This window comes from Tetrahymena thermophila (assembly GCF_000189635.1).
Source record: "Tetrahymena thermophila SB210 genomic scaffold scf_8254417, whole genome shotgun sequence".
NCBI lineage: Eukaryota > Ciliophora > Oligohymenophorea > Hymenostomatida > Tetrahymenidae > Tetrahymena > Tetrahymena thermophila.
This window is the reverse complement of record NW_002476199.1, coordinates 121,324-141,368: the sequence shown is the minus strand read 5'-3', so window position 1 is coordinate 141,368 and position 20,045 is coordinate 121,324. Positions and strand designations below refer to the sequence as shown.

At 22.4% G+C, this 20,045-nt stretch overlaps 6 protein-coding genes across 6 annotated transcripts; 5 read left to right on the top strand and 1 right to left on the bottom strand. All coding sequences in view use genetic code 6, as the record gives it.

The window, feature by feature from the left end:
* Window positions 1–289: 289 nt before the first annotated feature.
* TTHERM_00732600 (hypothetical protein) lies at window positions 290–3,514 on the top strand (the record flags this gene model as incomplete). Its single annotated transcript, XM_001023658.2, has 2 exons — window positions 290–1,992; window positions 2,062–3,514. 2 exons carry the CDS (start codon window positions 290–292, stop codon window positions 3,512–3,514), a joined length of 3,156 nt encoding a protein of 1,051 aa, XP_001023658.2.
* Window positions 3,515–4,425: 911 nt separating this feature from the next.
* Window positions 4,426–5,748, bottom strand: TTHERM_00732590 (eukaryotic translation initiation factor 6; the record flags this gene model as incomplete). Its single annotated transcript, XM_001023657.1, has 3 exons — window positions 4,426–4,544; window positions 4,953–5,378; window positions 5,556–5,748. The coding sequence occupies 3 exons, from the start codon at window positions 5,746–5,748 to the stop codon at window positions 4,426–4,428; spliced, it is 738 nt and encodes a 245-aa protein (XP_001023657.1).
* Window positions 5,749–7,045: 1,297 nt separating this feature from the next.
* TTHERM_00732580 (hypothetical protein) lies at window positions 7,046–11,278 on the top strand (the record flags this gene model as incomplete). The annotated part of the gene is made up of 13 exons (XM_001023656.2): window positions 7,046–7,061; window positions 7,140–7,415; window positions 7,501–7,844; window positions 7,961–8,419; window positions 8,472–8,586; window positions 8,666–8,802; window positions 8,860–8,918; window positions 8,968–9,269; window positions 9,328–9,899; window positions 9,993–10,109; window positions 10,164–10,331; window positions 10,395–10,790; window positions 10,844–11,278. The coding sequence occupies 13 exons, from the start codon at window positions 7,046–7,048 to the stop codon at window positions 11,276–11,278; spliced, it is 3,396 nt and encodes a 1,131-aa protein (XP_001023656.2).
* A 1,360-nt stretch (window positions 11,279–12,638) lies between these two features.
* Window positions 12,639–13,621, top strand: TTHERM_000732579 (alpha/beta hydrolase family protein; the record flags this gene model as incomplete). Its single annotated transcript, XM_012799875.1, has 3 exons — window positions 12,639–13,013; window positions 13,062–13,123; window positions 13,324–13,621. The coding sequence occupies 3 exons, from the start codon at window positions 12,639–12,641 to the stop codon at window positions 13,619–13,621; spliced, it is 735 nt and encodes a 244-aa protein (XP_012655329.1).
* A 2,576-nt stretch (window positions 13,622–16,197) lies between these two features.
* On the top strand, window positions 16,198–17,442 carry TTHERM_00732570 (hypothetical protein; the record flags this gene model as incomplete). Its single annotated transcript, XM_001023655.2, has 1 exon — window positions 16,198–17,442. The coding sequence occupies one exon, from the start codon at window positions 16,198–16,200 to the stop codon at window positions 17,440–17,442; it is 1,245 nt and encodes a 414-aa protein (XP_001023655.2).
* A 1,405-nt stretch (window positions 17,443–18,847) lies between these two features.
* Window positions 18,848–19,258, top strand: TTHERM_00732560 (hypothetical protein; the record flags this gene model as incomplete). Its single annotated transcript, XM_001023654.3, has 3 exons — window positions 18,848–18,931; window positions 18,998–19,023; window positions 19,117–19,258. 3 exons carry the CDS (start codon window positions 18,848–18,850, stop codon window positions 19,256–19,258), a joined length of 252 nt encoding a protein of 83 aa, XP_001023654.1.
* Window positions 19,259–20,045: the final 787 nt, after the last annotated feature.

Here is a 20,045-nt window from a genome sequence, read left to right as displayed (position 1 = left end):
TTTTTAATAACAAAAAACATTATTAATTTGTATTAAATGGCATGATATTTTTGTAAACTTTGATTACAGTAAGCAATCTATCAATTTAAGATATTTATACCTAACAGAAAAAATATAAGAAAATAACAAATTTGTAAATAAATTCAGGACTTTTTGAAAATAAAGCCTATTCTTATAGTATTGTTTTGTTTTGAATTGTAAAATTAATAAATAACCATATCCACCAAAAAAATTAATATATTATTATTATATTGAAATCAAAAAAATAAGAAACCAATTTTATTATGACATGTAAAAAATGATCAGTGATTTGACATTTTTAGATGGACCTGTTGATGTTACTCATGATCACTATAAAAAATAGGATGTCAATGTCCTCAAACTTAAAGAGATGTATGGATACTAAAATAAAATAAGAGAGAGTAGCCAACTTTATAAAAAAAAGAGACTTGCTAATACAAACTAAATGAATTAAAACTACTTGAAAGAGGAATTATAAAAAATTGAGCATGATAAAAAACTCAAAGAAGTTATTGAAAAGCAATTGCAAGAAGAAATTGATATTGAATTGGATGTACTTCTAGAAAGAGACATTAAAGACAGAAATGTTGAGTTAATGCAAAAAAAGATTGACTTCATTAATTCTTTAGAGGAATATAACAAAATTATTTAATATTAAATGGTTAAGCAATTAATTGAAGTGAAGCAAATTCAAGAGAAATTTTGTATTGACTTCTATTAAAAAATAACTGAAATCAAAGATTATGTATCAACTATTGAGGATTATAACAAAATGCATAATAAAATCGATGAACTTAACAAAAAGGCTAGCAAGTCGCTTACTAATTATAGAAAAAAACAATTACAAAATGAAAAAAATAAAATTGATGAAATATAGAGAGAATATCTTTTAAAAATTACATCTAACATAGATTTAATTTTAAATAGCGAAAATGCTTTAAGTTCGCCAGTGAAACAGCTCCTCTTATTTAAGCTGAATGAAATTCTATTTTTTCTTGATGAGCTAATGAAAAGCAAAAGAAACTATTAAATATTCTTAATTGAATCCTTTTAAACTTAAAGCATAAATCTAACTAATATAGAACTATTTTCATTGAATGATAGTAATGATAATGATGACGAAGAGGACTTGGAATTAGAAGATTTTTTATTCATTAAACAGAATAATTAATTTCTTGCAAATGAATTATTATAGAGCTCAACAAATAAAATAATTATTGATGGGATAGCAATAGACTACTCTTAAATTAAAAAAAATAAAAATGAAAGTGAGTAAAACCTAGGTGAAAAAAATTAAATAAATATAACTACAGCCATTGAAGAGAGGATCTAAAAAATTTAGCTAAGATACTAAAAAAACCAATTAAAGAAACAGAAAAAAAAATCTCTGAGCTAGCCTCCATCTTTTTCGAATGAAATAATAGATCTAGAACTATAAAATTTAATGAGATTTTATAACAAACTAAAATAAGTTGAAAAAATAATTGCAAACAAATAAATGATGAAATATGATGAAATCCAAAATATTCTATAAATTTTGTGGTAGTTTTAAGATATACTAGCTATTTAGATATCATGTGCTAAGAATAAATTAGAAAAATATTTAATCAGTTTAAATAATAAAGTCTTTGTTCCTTAAGAAATTATTAGGCTGATTAACAGATAGGTAAAGCTATTGAAAGCTATCCCAGACTAAGAATAAGCAAAATCTTACATAGAAAACTAAAAAAGAAATAATACATTTAAAAGGTATGCCAACGATTAAGGAAAAATAACTAATTTCCATTTTGTTTTAAATGCAAATAACCTCAAGCCTCTCTTACAAAAGATAGATCCTTAGTCTTTCTTAGACGATGAGAAAAAATAACAAAAATAAATGCAAAGTAAGTTAAAAAAATTAAAAGAAGATGCTGTAAAGAAGTATGTTAAATCTAAATTAAATTAGACCACCACTTAATTTATTACAAATTCGTAATTTATTTATTTATTTAATTCATTTTTTTTTCATTTTCTTATGAAATTTACAAAATATAAAAATAGAGAGCTGCAGTCTGGAAGAGTGAGCCCATCTAATTCATGTAAAAACTCATAAGATTCTGGATTTAATAGAGATAGAAGTATTTCTTAAGGTAGTATTTATGGTTAGCTTTAGTAAAATAAAATATAATAAGAAATTAAAGATAAGCAGAAAAATGAACTAAAAATTTTTTACTTGAATGAGCACTTTGATAATATATAACCGTAAAGAAGTAAAGTGACAAACTTATAAAATAAAACTAAAAGTGTTTCGCATTCTTAAACTCCATTAAAATAGCAAAGCTAAAAAATGAACATTTCAAAATATGTCAACGACAGCTTTGATAACTCAGGACTCAATAACTTAATTTGTGAAAAATAAAAAGAAATAGATATAAGTGCTGACGTTCATTATGTGATGCTCAGCAATATATTTTCTCATAACAATGAGCTGATTGAAATAGAAGATTTCATAGAGAAGGAAAGAAGCAAGGTTGATGAAAATTAAGAAGAATAGTAGCTAGATCCTAAATAGCTTTATAATGATAGATATAGTCGTTTCAAATTAAAGAGTTCTTCTTCAACAAGACCAACTACAGGAAAAACCATAGTAGCAAAGAATGAAGTAGTAAACTCATAAGTTTCTAATTAGAGTCCTAATTATTAGTCAGAGTCTGAAGATATCTCTTCCAAATTTTAAAGAGTTAAATCTAATAACTTATCTGTTTCATTCTACGTTAATGATAAAAATTAAACTATAAATACTTCTAGGCCAAGCTCTTCTTATTAGAGGTTTGGTGGAGGTAAAAATAAAAGGAGTAGTTCTGGTATTTCTAGTATTAGTAATAATTAAAGTAGCTTTATTTAAAACTATTCTTAGTTGCAGTAACCAAGGCCAAGGACTTCAAATTAAAATATTTACTTATAATCAAAGAATATAACTCCTATAAGAGAGTAATTTTCAAAAGATATTGCTAGCGATTCTAAATATTAATCTATTCAGTAGTCGTAAGGATAAAGCTTAGAGAATACTTAAATCATTAGTTAGGATTCTAAATTACAATAAAACTAAATAGAATAAGATGAATATCAGCAAGAAAACTAAATTTATTTAGATGAAGCAGAGAAAAAAGAAGCTGAAAAATTAAAAAGACGTAAAAACTTGATGATAGAAATATTGGAAAGAAAAAGACCTAGATATATATTTTTGGGTAGCTCCAGAAATCCAATTAAAGGTACTCCAGAATAAATCCAAGAAATAGAAAGAAATGCACATTTGGTTTAGCAAAGATAGAAGCTATAAGTTCAATAAAAAGAAAGAATCAAGTTATAAAAGCGTATACAAGATATAGAAAAACAGTGGGAAGTATCAAATATAGAAACTTTAGCAGGACCACCTAAAAAATATTATGTAGAAACTTCTACAATTTAGCACGATTTTAAAGACAGAGTTATATCCAAAATTATTAATCACTGATATATTAAGACTAAAATAAAATAAAATAAAATAAATAAACAATTAATTAATTAGTCCTACTTTAATTTTTCCAAAGTATTTTATATACAAAATTAATATTATAGTAAGTAAGTATTGGAGTGTTAAATTTACCCAAATTTTAAAATTAAGAAAGTTAATGCTAAAATAAAAAAGAAAGTTTAAATTTAAGTATTAAAAATATCAAATACTTTAAAATGTTCGTTTAAGCTTGTTTGAGTGCAAATGCTAAAATTAGAAAATGTTAGCTTTATGCTGATAGAAAAGAACAATATATTCTATTGTACAATATTTATGTATATATATAAATATAAATGTTAAATATACTGAAATCTTAAACCCAAATTTAAAAATTATGAAAGTTAATATTAAAATAAAAAAGAAAGTTTAAATTTAAGTATTAAAAATATCAAAGATTTTAAATGTTCAAGTTTGTTTGAGTGCATTTGTTAAATTTATAAAATGTTAGATTGAATTTAAATAGAAAGAGTGTGTTAATTAGTTAGTGAGTGAGTGAATGAATTATGCTGATAGAAAAGAACAATATATTCTATTGTACAATATTTATATATATATAAAAATATAAAGTATAAATTAATATTAATTTCTTAGGGTATTTATTTGTGTGGTTTGTTAGTTATTTTTTGTCTTCTTTTGGCCTATTGCAACAAAAAACTCTATAAAGAATTATTTGTTTGAAGACATTAATTAATTAACTTGCTAAAGAAAATTTTAAATATTTATTTTTTTCAGTAAAATTATATGTTTAGAAATATAAAGGGCCCAAAATATAATACACTTCATTCATTTTTAAATTAAGTCAGTTTGCTTTGAAAATAAACTAATAGATAGATAGATGTTCAATACAATTTGACTCCTTATTACTAACTCTTTCACTCGAGGTTCATAACGAAGTCTTTTCTCATTTCATTATCCATATTTTCATCTTTCATTTCATTTAATTTAAATATATTTTCAACAACACTGATTTCAGTAGAAGTAGTATCTAAACCTATTTTTATTAATAATAATTTTGTTTAAATTTTGTTTTATCAAAAACTGCTTAATGTTTCAAATTAAAAAATAATCTAATCAAATTAAAGTTTCTCGAATTATATTTGTCTTTTAAATTTTATAATTAATTTTTGGATTGGTAGATATCTCTCTATCTATCTATCTTTCTTTTTTTTATCTAAATTGCTTGGATTATTTGCTTTTCTTAAATTTTGTTAGCTACTTTACAAAAAGTTACTTTTGATTATTTCTTTTACAAAAAACCATTGCAAACAAATAGCTAAATATTTAAGATGACAAAACTCAGAATTAAAACTGAGCAAGCATTCATTCATTTTGTCTCTTTTGACAAAAATTTTAGTCCTATTTTTTGGGTTTTGATTTTAAAAAAAATAAAGTTTATTACCACAAAAAGCAGCCCAATCATTTACAACGAGGCCAGCACCAATAACATCAGAACCTCTGTTAATTGTACCAGCACAAAGGGGGATTTAAAGGAGGTTAGCAAGTTCGTCTAACTCTTCAACTGAAGCTAAAGGATGAACAAGACCACCTCTATTATTGATAACACAGTAAGTACCAACGAGAACGTTATTAGCAATAGTAGTTCTAAAGACTTCAACTCCGAGTGTGTCAGCAATAATTTCTTCACTTTCTCTGTCCAAATCAGGGTGGATCAAGGCAACATAATCGTTAGCAACAACACAATTACCTAAAGCTGAAAGCTTTTCTTCGATTCTTCTTACTCTGACGTTGTCAGGAAGGGAATTTCTAATATTTCTCAATTCATTGTCATTACAAGTGTTAGGGACCAACAAACCGTTCTTGTTACCTTAATTTGTTAAAAATAATAAAATTAAGCAATGAAAAATAAAAATAATTTTTAAAACATCAAGAATAATCAAATCTCAATTCTTCTTGAACGAAAAATTATGTTTTCCTCAAAAAAATAAAATGAATTTCCTATTGAATTTGAACTTATTAAAAATAAAATTAATAAAATTATTACCACAAGTTACTCTGCCTACGATACGAGTACCGCCTATTGATGTATGAATAACTGGAATATGGGGGACCAATTCAGATTCAAAAACAGAATAGAAGTTTTCAGATGCACCAACGGAAACTAAACAGTATGCTGATGTGAGTTTGCAGAAGACTCCGATGTCGTTGGAGTTTTCAAATTAACATCTTCTTGCCATTTCTTTCTAATTACTTTGATTATATGACTGTCTCTTTTTATCTTTTTTCTTTACTTTTTATTTTTTTGACTCTTTAATATAAAATTAAAATTTTTTTTATATGCTTCAAGATTGCTATCAACTCCTCAAAATTAATAGCATCTCAAGTAGGCAATAATAATTTCTTCTACGCTTATTTTCTGATAAAATAGCTTAATTAATATATTATTATTCTCTTCTTCCTTCTTTGCTTGCTACTAATAAATCAAATATAATGTAAAGAGCAGTCAATCTATTTTTTAAATAACTTAAATTTATGATATTTTCTGAGATAAGTGCAGAAAAAATAAAATCTTTCAATCTATATCAAATACATTTTCGCATCTCGCAAGAATTAATATTGTTGCTACTCAAAATAAAGTAGACTAAAAATGGATCTTGAAAGATACATTTAATTAAAATAATAAAGTGTTTCATAGGGCGTATCTAAATTTATTTTTCTAAGTCTGATAAGAAATTAAAAATTAACAAACTAAATAAAATGAATAAATCTAATTTTTTGATAAAATTAAATAATTTCAATTAACATTAACAAAAATATATTGCTATTATCCAAAATAAATTAGCACAATTCATTAAAGTTATATCAATCTTTATCAAGATGAGTGATTGGTTAAAAGCCATTTTGTATTTATTGAGGTTAAAAAACTTTCTTTCAGCTGAATAAGAAGTTTATTGTTATTAATTTGTTTTAAAAAGAAGAAAAACAAACTCACATAATGATTTAAATTTGAAAATTTATTTATTTATTTTATTATTAAAACTACTTTAATATTTTAATGAAATTTAATAAAATATGAGATAAAAAATTGATGAGAAGATAAAAGTAATTTAGATTATGACTATTTTTTGTTGGTGAGGATTAAATTTTTGGTATTAAACTATTCTAGCTATTTATTTTAGAAAATATATTATCAGATTTTATGACATTTAGTAACAATTTATAGATGATAGATTATATTCATAAAGTTAATATTTATTTATTTAGCTTTTTAATTGATTTCTTTTACCAAATGATTTGTTTGTTTATTTGTACACTTATTTGGAAATAAATCAATCAAGCTTAAAAAAGAATTTGTACACTTTTTATTAGGAAATAAGTTAATAAAGTTAATTGATAATTAATTAGATTTTGCTAAAATTTTTCATCTTTTATCAACATTTAAAATAGGAAATTTACTACAAACAGGTAGGTTTATAAATTCAAAGTCTTTGATAGTAAAAAAATAGCTTCTACACAACTAAAAATTAGCTTAATATGAATTTTATAGGAGGTATTTACTCATAATTTGATTTAATTTTGTTAAATTTTCATAATTTTATAATTCCTTAAAATAATTTATTTTTAATAGGATTATTTGGCAAAAAATAAACTGATTAAAAGCCACAATAAAAATAAGGATAGCAACAGACTTAGGAAGGTAGTAGAAATACACCTTAAAAATTAAATAGCAGTTAGTAACCAAGCAACCCATGGAAGATGGAATCAACAACTCCAAAAAACAATAATAGCTAAAATTAAAGCTTTAATAATTTATCAAATAGCATGAATTAATAGTAAGAAAATGGTTCATCTAGCTCTATGAATACGTCAGTTACTTAGGAAAAGTCTAAATCAATGTTCAAAAGTAAAATCTCATTATTTTTTGAAGCATTTTTGATAAATACAAATTATTTTATTATATTTTTTTAAAAATTTTAAAATATAAATAGATCTAAAGACTAAAAAATAAACAGTACCTCCTGCTGAATCTTTCAATAACAATTCAGAGTAATCTTAAATTGATTCTTTTTAGAACCCTTAATTAAAGCAAGCTTAAAGCTCTTATACTCCTGTCTCAATTAATAATGATATTAAAAGTAATTTTGAAAACGTTGACTACTAATAGCCTATATAAAGTGATATCACTAATGAAGATACCTCTACAAATGCATCTTTAGCACCCGCTCCTACTAAGAGTGCTAAAGGTTTTGCTAAATTTAAAAAAAATACTTAGCAAGCAGCAACTCAATAATAATAAGAGGCAGAAAACATTGAGCAGCCTTAAAAGAATTAGGTAATTCAATATAACAATGTAATAATAATTATTATTTTTTAAGTTTATTTGAATCCAATTAAAAAATAAGTCAAAGAAATGATAGGCGTTTAAAAAGTAATTTTTATAAATTAAAGGAAGAAAAAGTAGAATAAGAATAACAAGAGGCTCCTTAACAAAAAGAGAAGGAGAGTATGCTTAGTAGATTCAAAAAGAAATAGCCTCAAGCAGAAAAATAGTAAAATGAAAACTAGTATGAAGAGTAAATTCAAATAAAACAAAGTTATTAAGAAGAATAAATTCATCCTAATGATGATGAATAGACTAATTAAGTTTAAGTCAACACCTTAAAAGTAGATGATTAAGAAAAAATTTACAAATGGGGTGCACCTGATAGTGAAACTGAAGAATAGAAAGATAAAGAAGATTTAAGTAATAGAATAAAAGAGTAGACTGAAAAGAAATCAGCTATTAACTCTAGCAGTTCATTAGGATCTGAAAAACAATAAACCCCTTCATCTTCTTCTAAGCGTTTCTTAGATAAAATGAAGCAGAAGCAGGCTCAAAAAGCTGAAGAACCAACTAAACCATAGCAAGTAAAAATTTAATTTAAAATCAATTAAATAAACAATTTATTTTTAAAAATAGCTAAGTTAAAAGGATGAAAAGTTTATTATGAATAAAATTAATGAAGAGAGAATAAAGCTTAAATAAAAGCTAACAGAAATAGTCTTAAAATAAAATTAATTAATGTCTAAAACAAGTAAAATTTTTATTTATTTATTTATTTATTAATAAGTAATTATTATTTTTATTTATGAAATAAATTTATTTAAAAATAGATTATCTTCAATCAGATGTCTAAAAGTTGAAGAAGAAACTTACCAATTTATAAAGAGAATAAGAAGAATATGCTGAGAATGACTAATTTGAAGAAGCAGAAAAATTAGAAGAAGTTATTTAACATCAGCAAGAAGATGTAAACAGATTTTATTAAACAACTTTACTTTAATTCAAAACATTATACATTATATAGATATTGTAAACTGAAAAGCAAATTCTTTAATGCTAATCTGACTACAATTAATATGAAAGGTAAATTTAACTTGTAGATAGCTGAAATATTAAAATTATTTTTTTATAGTGAAAAGGAATAGCTTTTTAAACAAGAAATTTCCTATCAAGAAAGTTGGTTACTTTAATTAAGTGATTGCAAGAAAGAAAAGCTAAGGGAAAAGGAAAGTTACGAATCTGAATAGAATCAAAAATTAAAAAACGAAAAATATCAAATTGAAGAAGAATCAGAAAGACTTAAAATAACTGAAGACCATATAAATTTGGATAAAAAGCATTTAGACGAAGAAAGAGATTAAATTTAATAAAATTTAACTAGTTAAACTGGAGAATTCTCATCTGAAAAAGAGAAGTTTGTATTATAGAAGAAAAGTAAAATTATTCATTTAAGATTTTAATTTTGTTATATGAAGCCATTTTTATTTAATAGCTTTAGAAGCTGAGGTTGAAGAAATAAGAAAGAAACTGAAGCAAAAGGAAAAGGAATTAAGCCAAGTGAATGATAGTATTGAATAGCTAACTTTGAAGATTAACAACATATAGGCTAAATTTGAGAATTAATTACGCCGTATCGAATAAAAAGAATAAAAAATAAGTGAAGATTTAGCAAATTACAAAATTGAAAAGGAAGAACTTGAAAAAAATATTGCTTTAAATGAAGGAAACAAAGAGTCATTTAAAAAGAAATTGTAAGAATATGATCAAATATTAGAAAATTTACAAGTGACCAGAAATAAATTATCTGAGCAGATATTACAAATTAAAGAATTAAAAGAAAATAGAGAATCTGCATTAACAAAATATACTGATAGTTACAACACTTATGCAAATTATAAGAGCACACTTTAATCAGATGAAGAAAAGTTAGAAAATTTGAATGAAAGTAAACAAAGAATAGATGATTAAATTTCTGAAATATTAAATAAGATAGCTTAGACTTCTGAAAAAATTCCTTCATTAGAAAATGAAAAGAAAGCTCTCGTTTCTCAGAAAAAATATAAAGTAATTAATTGATTTCATACTTTAAAAATAAATTAAAATTATTTAATGAATTCTTATTTATTCAATTAAATTAAATTATTTTTATAATTAAAGTAAGCTGGTACTGTAGCTAACGATATTAAAGAGCTTTCAACATAAATTGAAGAAATGCAAAAGTAAGTTGAATCTTATAAGCAGACTGAATAAGAGATTTTGAATAAAATAGAAGAAGTAATCATTTATTTATTTTACTTCATATATTTATTTATATTTTTTTTAAAAAAGATATAAGAAAGAAAGTCTGAAAGTGACAAAACTTTAAGCGAATTAAAGAAAGCAGCAGATATTGATAAGTACTAGCTTCTTTTGATTAAGATTAAAGATCTTGAGTCTCTCCACGAATTTTCCGTAGAATAAAGACACTATGAACACAGTGTTACTCTCGAAAGTGAAGTAAATAATAAATTATTGAATTAATTTGAATAATTTATTAAATTTTTAATTTTCCAAAAATAGATTAAATAAACTAAAGCTGAAATTGAATAAATCCGTAAAGAATACCCTGAAGTAGACAGATAGAATAGCTGTAATAACTCTAATGTCTAAAGTTCTAATAATTTAGAATAGAAAATAGTTTCTACACACAAGGATCTATTAGAGCTTTCAGACCATGAAGATGAAAATAGAAATAACGAAGACAGCTAACAAGAAGAATAAAAAATAAATAATGATAATGATTAAGCCAATGAAAACTTGAATAATAATTCACTTGGTTCTAATACAAATACAATGAGTTCTTAACAATTAACCCAAGCTGATTTAGATTTCTAATTAAAAGACTTAATATCAAAAATAAAAGCTAATTTAAAAAAAGTTGCTGATTTTGAAAATGAAATCACCCATTTGGTTTAAGTAATAAAGATTTTAATTAATAAAATTTATATTAAGAAAATAATTTTAAATAGGCAGAAAACTATGAAGAAGCTGACAAATTATAATAGTAAGTAAATGAAATCAATCTTAAGATAGACTAACAAAAAGAAAAGTTAGCTCTTAACTATAGTTGTTTGAATTTAGAAGAGGCTGAAAATTATTTAAATTAATTTAAGAGTGAGCAACATATTCAAAGTGAAGTAGGTTCTCGTGACAAATCAGGTAATTCACCCTATTCTGAGAATATTAGTTCTCAAGTAAACACTGATAATGATAACAAATCATAAGATTCTGAAAATGAAAGAGAAGACTTTTCACCTGATAACAAAGAAGAAGTAAACGGAGGGGAAACAAATCAATAAGAAGAGGAGGATGAAGAAGAAGAAGAAGAAGAAGAAAATTCATAGAAATAAGAAATAGACCAAGATTAAGAAGTAGAAGAACAATAAAATCATGAATAATTGTGAGTAGAAAATTATATTTGTTAGGTTTGAGTTTATTTCATAATAGATTAAATTATAAAATTTAATTATCAGAAGCTAGAATGTAATATTTTGGGAAAATCATATTTCCCAAGCCTATTTGTTTATTGATACATATTTTTTAATATAATATTAGTAAAAAACAAACTAATTTTATGAATAAAATATCATGCTTTTTATTTATTGCTAAGTAAAAATAAAGTATTTACATTCAAGTTTTGCTTGAAAATTAAATCAACTGATTTTAATTTTTTTTATTTTACCTGTTTTAAATTTACAAATTTTTTTTGCTAGATAATTTCAATGTAAAATTAAGTAAGATCCTAAATAAATTTACCCAGTTCTTCTAATTTATTATACAAATTTCATAATTATTTTGTTTTTTTATGATTCAAAATTTATCTATTCGATGATATAAATAAGTAAATAAGTTGAAATTTTATTTATTTTTTATTTAATGAAAATGCAAAATTTATTTAAAACTCTTCTTCATACAAGTTAAGTACAAAATCAATTTTTGATTGCGTAATAGATCAAAATTGGTGATGATATTTATTATACAATGATGTATGAGGTTATTTTAGGAAACGTTACGAATTAAGAATATTTTTAAAGCCAGAGCGAGCGATTAATTCTTATGAAAATAACCAATTTAGGATATTGAGTTAGAACTAAGCTTTAAATTTTTAAAATATATTTTTTAATTGAAAGATATCAACCAACATAAAAACATAACTACTTAAATTGTAAAAGTAGTGAGCGTTGATAGTAAATTATTTTATTTAGCTGTATAGTTAACTACCATGAATATGAATCCACATAAATATATTTTATAAAAATATATTCTGTTTCTTCTACTTTCTCCAATTTCAGCTAGTTATGCATTCATTCAATGATGTAGCAGTCTGTTTACGTCACTTACTTATTTTTGAATGAAATTTTATGATTTTTCAATAAAATCATTGAAACATATATAAAGAAACAATATCAAAATAATTAATTGCTTGTATATCCAGTGTTTTTAAATGAATTAAGAAAAAGAATTTTGTGTGCTTGCTTGCTTTTATAAAGATTTTTTAATTTAAAAACAAATTAATTTATACGTTTAATATTTTCATCAAAAAAACAATCAAAATAAATTTTGTAGTAACAAAAAATAGGCTAATAAAGACTACTAAAGAAACATATATAATTTTTTAGTATCATATACAAGTTAATTGTAAAAATAGTAAATCTCAAAGCAAAAATACTTACTTACTAAGCTAGATAAGCTATTAAAATACACTTAATTTTTCATTTGCAAGAAAATATAAAGGCTATCAGATATTATAAATAATATATTGCAATGGATAGTGTTGTAGATAAAAAAATTAATTCCTAAGATTCACTGGATTCATAAATGAGTTTCTAGTAGAATAACAGCAGCACAAGTAGTACTCTATATCCACCATAATTCATTAGTAAAAATGAACAATAGACGTAAGCTGCTAAAAAAGTATTTTTAGAAGACAAAAATTTATTGTTTGTTTCTAATGAGTGTTATTTTTTGGGAGAATTTTAATGCGATAACATCACGATCATCCGTGAGTATATTTAAAATAAAGAGTTTTGCAATCAAAAAATATACCATACACACCTTAAATAGAAATATTCTGCAAATTTATCGAGCTAAATAATCATAGCACATGGATTATATGAAACTTCTGCACACTATATGGAGGTATAGTTTTTGTAATTTTCAAAGTTAACTCTGTTTTACTTTAATTAGACTGCTTTTATCCTTGTAGGATTAGGCTATGAAGTCCATCTTTTTGACTTTTCAGGCTTTGGGTATTTGTTTATTTATTTATTAATTATTTTATACTTAACTTTGTTTAATGATCTGAATTAATTAATTTTAATATCAAATAGAAAAATATAAAATTAAAAAACATTTATAAAAAAATAAAGTTGTTAAATTTACGATTTTATTCCAATTTTCTTTCATTTGTGAATGATCAAATAATATTTTTAATTAAAACACAATTAAGGCATTCAGGAGGTAAAAGGATGAACTCTAGTTGTAAAGAACTTCAAAGCGATTTTATATCGGTGTATGATAGATTATCTCATTCGAGACCTATTTATATAATAGCTTGCTCAATAGCTGTACCGATAATTCTAAGTTGTATGATATTAAATCCTCAAACTATAAAAATAAATGGATTTATCAGCTATAGTGCTATGATTAGTATTCCTCTTATTTACAATAAATATAATTTTGCTTCAAATGCAGTTCTATTTTTTCTTTCCAAGCTTAATCCAGTAAAATAAATGTTTAATTACTGATTTTTAAATTATTAAAAATTTTTTATTAAAATAAACAAACAGTCCCTGTACTTTAACTTAAAAACTAATTTTTCTGTACTTCACCGTAGTAATTATCAAATAAAAAAAGATATACTACTGAATGATGGTTAAACTAATTGTATTACGTAATTTATTAAAATTGAAGTCTCAATCAATAATACATTTTATTATATTTTGAATAGAATTGGAATGGCTTATGACTTGATAAATATTTAGAATTTCGTTTTGGACAATTTATTAAATGTTAATGTACCTCTTTTAATTTTATATGGATAGGAGGATTAAATTGTAAATTAATAAGATTCTATTACTCTTTATTGTAAAGTAGGTATTCTAGATAAGACTATAAAAATTTTAAAAGACTAATAGCACTTATTTTTATTAGACTCAAACAAATCAGAAGTTTTAAATATAATTAGTCAATGGTTAGATATACAAAGTAAACACAATGCTAATACTATTAATTCAAAATAAGATTAAATTCCTTTCTCTCATCCTATTGATCATAAATAAGACTTTACTAGTTAAATTAGAGCTGTAAGTAAAAAGTAAACACCTCAAGAATGCAATTCAGGAATTCTATCTTTTTATTCTAAAAAGAGCTTATCTAGCATTTCCCAAGATTTAAGTAAAGAAGATTTTAGCTAAGATGATTATGATGATGATGATGAAGAAGAAGAATAATAAAGTGAAAGCGAATCAATAAAATAAATGTACAAATAATAAAATAAGCGAAATACAAATAAATAAAGCAAATCCTTAATAAGTAATAACTCTTTGAGAAGTACAGACTCTTAAAATTTAAGTAAACAAAATGAAAATTAGGCAGTTTCTTAAAAATACCATCATAAACATCAATCTCCTTAAAAAAAGAAAATCAAAAGAGTTGAAGAAGATTGCAATATTTGTGAAAGCAGTAAAATATTGGATTATTTAAATAGCTCACCTATGCCTTCATACTCGAATCCATTTGACCCTCAAGTTAAGAAAGCTAACTAAGAAAAAATTACAAATGAAAAGTAAATTTGCAAGAAAATTAGCAAAAAGCCTAAATATATTTATGGAACTCATCTTCCCAGGAAAAATAAATTTAAGCTGTTAGTTAAATGCTTCCTTTATATATTATTCTTTGCCATTTTAAAGCTTATAATGCAGAATAGGTAATTAATTAAATATTCAATCAATCATTTTTTAAGATTTTATCAAATAAATTAATTTGATTTTTTTATTTTTAAATTAGTAATTTATTTAATCTCAAAGCGATGAAGTAAATATTACAAAAGTATCTATAACAAATAGTTATAAAGTCAATAAAAATTCTAAATTAGATATAATGAAACCCAAACTACCTTTTTATAATAACAATATGCTAGTCAAATTAAATTGGAATTTCAATCAATTTACAGTTATTAAAAAATATGACTGAAAATAAAAAATATTTTAAAAACTAATTAACTACTATTATAAATTAAACAAATTAATTACCTATAAATTAAATTAAATCAAGAAATATGATTATTATGTATGTATGTATTTATTTTACTCTATTTACTCTTTGCATCTAACAAAATTTTCAATTTAATTATGTATTTCATTAGATTTAAAGAGATAAAACTTCAAAGTATATTTATTTTTTTTGAGTTGTAAGAAAATAATTTGGATAACAAATTAATTTAAAAAATATTTATCAATAATTTGATCTTTTTAAGCTTAAAAGTTTTAATTAAAAGTAATTCATTCTCAAAAATAAAAGACTAATTTACTTTTTCATTATAATTTTAGCAAGTTAATATACATATTTAATAAAATTAGTTATTCAATCTCATACGTTATAGTGTTTCCTAATCTGATTAACTCCTTTATAGTAAATCAAAAGCAAACCAAATCTATTTCATATTAGCATATCAAATCTATTTTTGCTTCTTTGAAATATTTGAATAATTTGTTGCCAAAATCCTTTTACTAGAACTTTACTGTAGCTTGTTTATAAAATTCTAAAAATTATAATCTTTCTTTGGCATTTGAAGGTGCATTAACATTATAAAAATTGTAAGGAATATTTACATTGAAATTATTTAAAATTAAAACAGAACAGGGAAAGAATATTTTGCTTGAGCTCGCACTTTGTATCAATAAACAATTTTTATATTTAAAACAAAAACCTGCTTTAATTATTTATTATTTTAAAACTGTAAGTTAAAATAGTAGATAAATAATTTAATAATGACTTGAATAAGTTGCTATTACACCTACAAAAATACTATTTTTTTATTTTCTATGATAATATGCATCACAAATATTAGACAAAAAATAATATAGATAAATTTTTAGGAAGCTTTTTAAAGATATTGATTTTTTTTTTTTGATAAAATTTAATTTAATATAATTTAAAAGATTTTCATCATTCAATAAATCAAAAGATTTATTTTAACCTTCAAATATCCACACAAAATAGCAATTTAAACATTGTTTTACAATTATTTAAAAAATTATAATTTAATCAAAAAAAAAAATTAGTTAATAAAAAAAGATAAAAAACAAAATCTTAGAAATAAATGCTTACTTAAAGAAGATTAGAATCTTAATTTGATTTGGAGAATTTATGCTTAACTCCTTCTAACATCAACGCTAAACATAGAAAGTCTCACATCATTTTAAATAACATGAAAGAAAATATTCCTCCGTTGAATACTATTAAGAATAATAAAAATGGATTGATATCTTATTCTTATTCTTAAAAAATTATGCTGTAAACAAAGCCCAAACTGAATAGTAAATTAGTAAAATCTCCTAACATCAACAATAATTATAGAATTCTTTCCCTCCCTTTAAATGAAGGCAAAGAAAGTGAAATTATGAATCGTCCACTTCCTTCATATAAGGATAGATATTTATCTGAATTATAAGGTAAATCAAACTAAAGAGACGATGCACCAACTCTTTAAATAACAAATAATTCTCCTTCTAACTAATAACAAAATCTAGCTCCTGTATCACCTATTTTCTACAAATCCTAAATGAAGGAAACAAACTTTGTTTCTCCTGTTTCAAGATAATAGTTAAATGATAGGTCTCCCTTCATTTTGAAAACTCCTTAAAATAGCCTAAAGCCAACTCAAAACAATTATTTTGAATTAATTAATTAAAAGACCACAAACGGATTTTAATAATAAAAGTTTACTATTAAAAATAAAAGTAAGTATAACAATTTTTTAATGCCTTCCAATAATAATGAAGTGACTATAAAGGTACCCTCATGTCCTGTCCTTATTGATGAAGCAGAAATTGACTACTCTCCTTAGATGAAGACCTATACACCAAATAATAAGAGAATTACCTGCTAAAGATCAAGACTAATATTTAAGAAATATATGGATAATAGTGGAGAAATTTCCTAAAATTCTCCTGATTTATTAACGGCTAATTTAAAGAAATAAAATTTATAAATAGCAACATTAAACACTTCAGCTGAAAAGCAATTATAACAAATAAACAATAGTGTTGAAAAATCATAAGACTTCTCTCATTTAAAAAAGTACTACGGATAAAAATATGAACCAAAATTACAAGTAAAATAATAATTATAACAGTAGTAATCTAATAGATAACCTAGTCTTAAATCTAAAAAATTGTAAATGATACTAAGCTAAAGAAATAACATCTAAGCTATTAATAATTAAACAACAAATGCATATTTTGGTGATTATGAAATGAAGCCTTGGGATTAAAAGAGCGAAACATTTTTAACAGAAGAAGCAGATACTTCTTTAATTGATATTTTGAATCAATTATCTAAGTGAGTATTTTTTACAGTGGAATGAAAAAATAAAGAATAAAAAAAGTGTGTTTAATTTAACTAAGTAATCAAATAAATATTCCACCAATGAAAAATATTTTAAATATCTTAAGTGATTTTAAATTACATAAACAATTATAATTAATTATTTTACATTAATTCTACCTATATTAAATTTAAATTATCAAAATGTTACAAAATACTTATATTATTTCTATTTATATTTTGTATTTACTTATTTATTATGATTAAAATCCTACCTATCTACTTACCTTCCTTCTTTTCTTTTCTTTTCTTTTCTTTCCTTTATTTTGCTTAGTATTTTAAATTTTCAATACTGAACATCATTTAATTTTTTTTTCTTTTTTTAAAGAAAAATTTTTGAATTTTTCAAATAATCTTAAGTAGATTATTTTTATTATTGCATAAAAATTTATTTGTAAATTTTAATTAACTAATTAATTTTTTCTTTCAAAAAGAATAACACAATCTAAATTCAATAATGCTAATTCTAAGCACTTTCTCTTTTAGAAACATTTATGTTATTCATAAACTCTTTCAATTTTTTTCATAATTTTTTTATTAATAATTTATAAAATTAAATTTAAAATTCATCAAACTTTTTCAGCATTCAAAACTATTTAAATAAATCATGAATAATTTTAAGAATCTATCTACTAGAAAGGCATTTTCTAATCTTAATCTAGAAAATTTCAAATTTGATTAAATTAATCTACTTAAAACACATTAAAAATTTAATATTAATTTTATGTTTGAAATTATGTAAATTTTTTAGAGAGATTATTTAAAATTTCTTGAAATAGTAAAAATAAAAAAACCAAACAAAATATTTTTTTAATATAAGAAAAAGTGTAAAAAATATTTATCAAATATCTTAGAATTTATTTAAAAATGATAGAATAAATTTATGAATTTATTTATTTAATTCAAACTAATATTAATTGAAGATAATATTAATCAATTGCTTAGACAAACTAGAATATAAAAAATTAAAAATATTTTTTTATAATAATAATTATTTTATTTAAATCTTGATTTATTTGCTAATAAATTAATGTTTTTATTTTACTCAAGTTTTGTTTTAGTATGAACTCTAAACAAAACTTTATTTTGTTTATTTAAAAAAAAATAAAATACATTTTTATAGCATATTTGAAGTTGTTTGTTTAATTCATCTTATCTTTATCTTTTTATAAGTGGAAAATAATTTTAATTTGATAAAATAAATAAATAAAAATTATAAATGATAAATTAAGATACTTAAATATCCATATATTATTTTGATTAACAACCCAGTCTTATTAAAATTAAGATTTTAAAAAATACAAAAAGTACAAAATATTAATAGTATTCATTTACTTAAAATTAATTTAAGAATTTAGTTTAAAATGTCAAAGTAAACAGAAACCGCTAATAAAAATTTAGATAAAGTAACAGATTACGTTGAAGAATAAGAACTTAAAGTTGAAAATGTAATTTATTCAAAATTTAAAAATATATTCTATATTTTAATGATTGACTTTTAAAAAATATTATAGGCATTAAGCAATCTTAAAGAAGAAAAGTATGAATAATATCAATTACAAATATTTATTTATATAAAAATATAATTAAACTATACTATGAGTAATACTTATTTAATAAAATTATTTAATAGGAAAGTTTTGATTAAGTTAAATGATGCAGATGTTAAATTTTTAGAATAAAACTTCGATTTAGATAAGATTAAAGCTATTGAATAATTAAGATTAACAGAAGGCGATTTGCAAAAAGCAATTTAAAACCTTTTACACAACTGAAGATCATTTATTGAAAAGAATAGAAACTTTTGAATAAAATAAAAATTTTAATTTATAAACTAGATTATTTTATATTTAAATTTAGATTCTTATTATGTAAAAATGATAAAAGATTTGTATTCTATCAAATAATTGAAATTTAGCTTTATTTTTACTCACTAAGTATTAAAATATCAATTAAATAAATCAAATCATTCCAAAAGAAGATTTTTGTTTCTGCAAAAGATATTTTAATTAACACAAAATATTTCTCTTCTAGATAAATAACCTTCAATTATTAATAAGAAATAATTCTTATTAACATATTCAACTCATTTTTCGCGCAAAAAGTAATAGCTAAATTAACTCTTTAAATGCAAATTAAATATTTTAGAATTTCCTAAAAATAAATTGAATTTTTTTCGAATATTTTAATTTTTATAATACTAGCTCTTGTTAAATTTAAAAGTAAAAATGGCAAGCAATCTTAAAGTAAAAGAAATAAATATTTTCTAAATCCAAGCATATTTAATATTTGCTCTTAAATAATAATTTAATATAAACTTAGGTTAAAATATATATATTTTTTGCATAGGTTAGTCAAACTAAAAAAGAATAATAAAAATTATTTTTGTTTATAATATTCTTTAAGTTTTTAGAATAAAATAAATTAAATTTAAATAATTTATTAGGTAGATATTTAACTCTATTAAAATATTATAACCTATTAATTTATACATATTAAAATATGCACTTTTCTTTGTTGTGTTTATTTTATTTGAAGAAGAAGAAGAAAATCTATTATTAA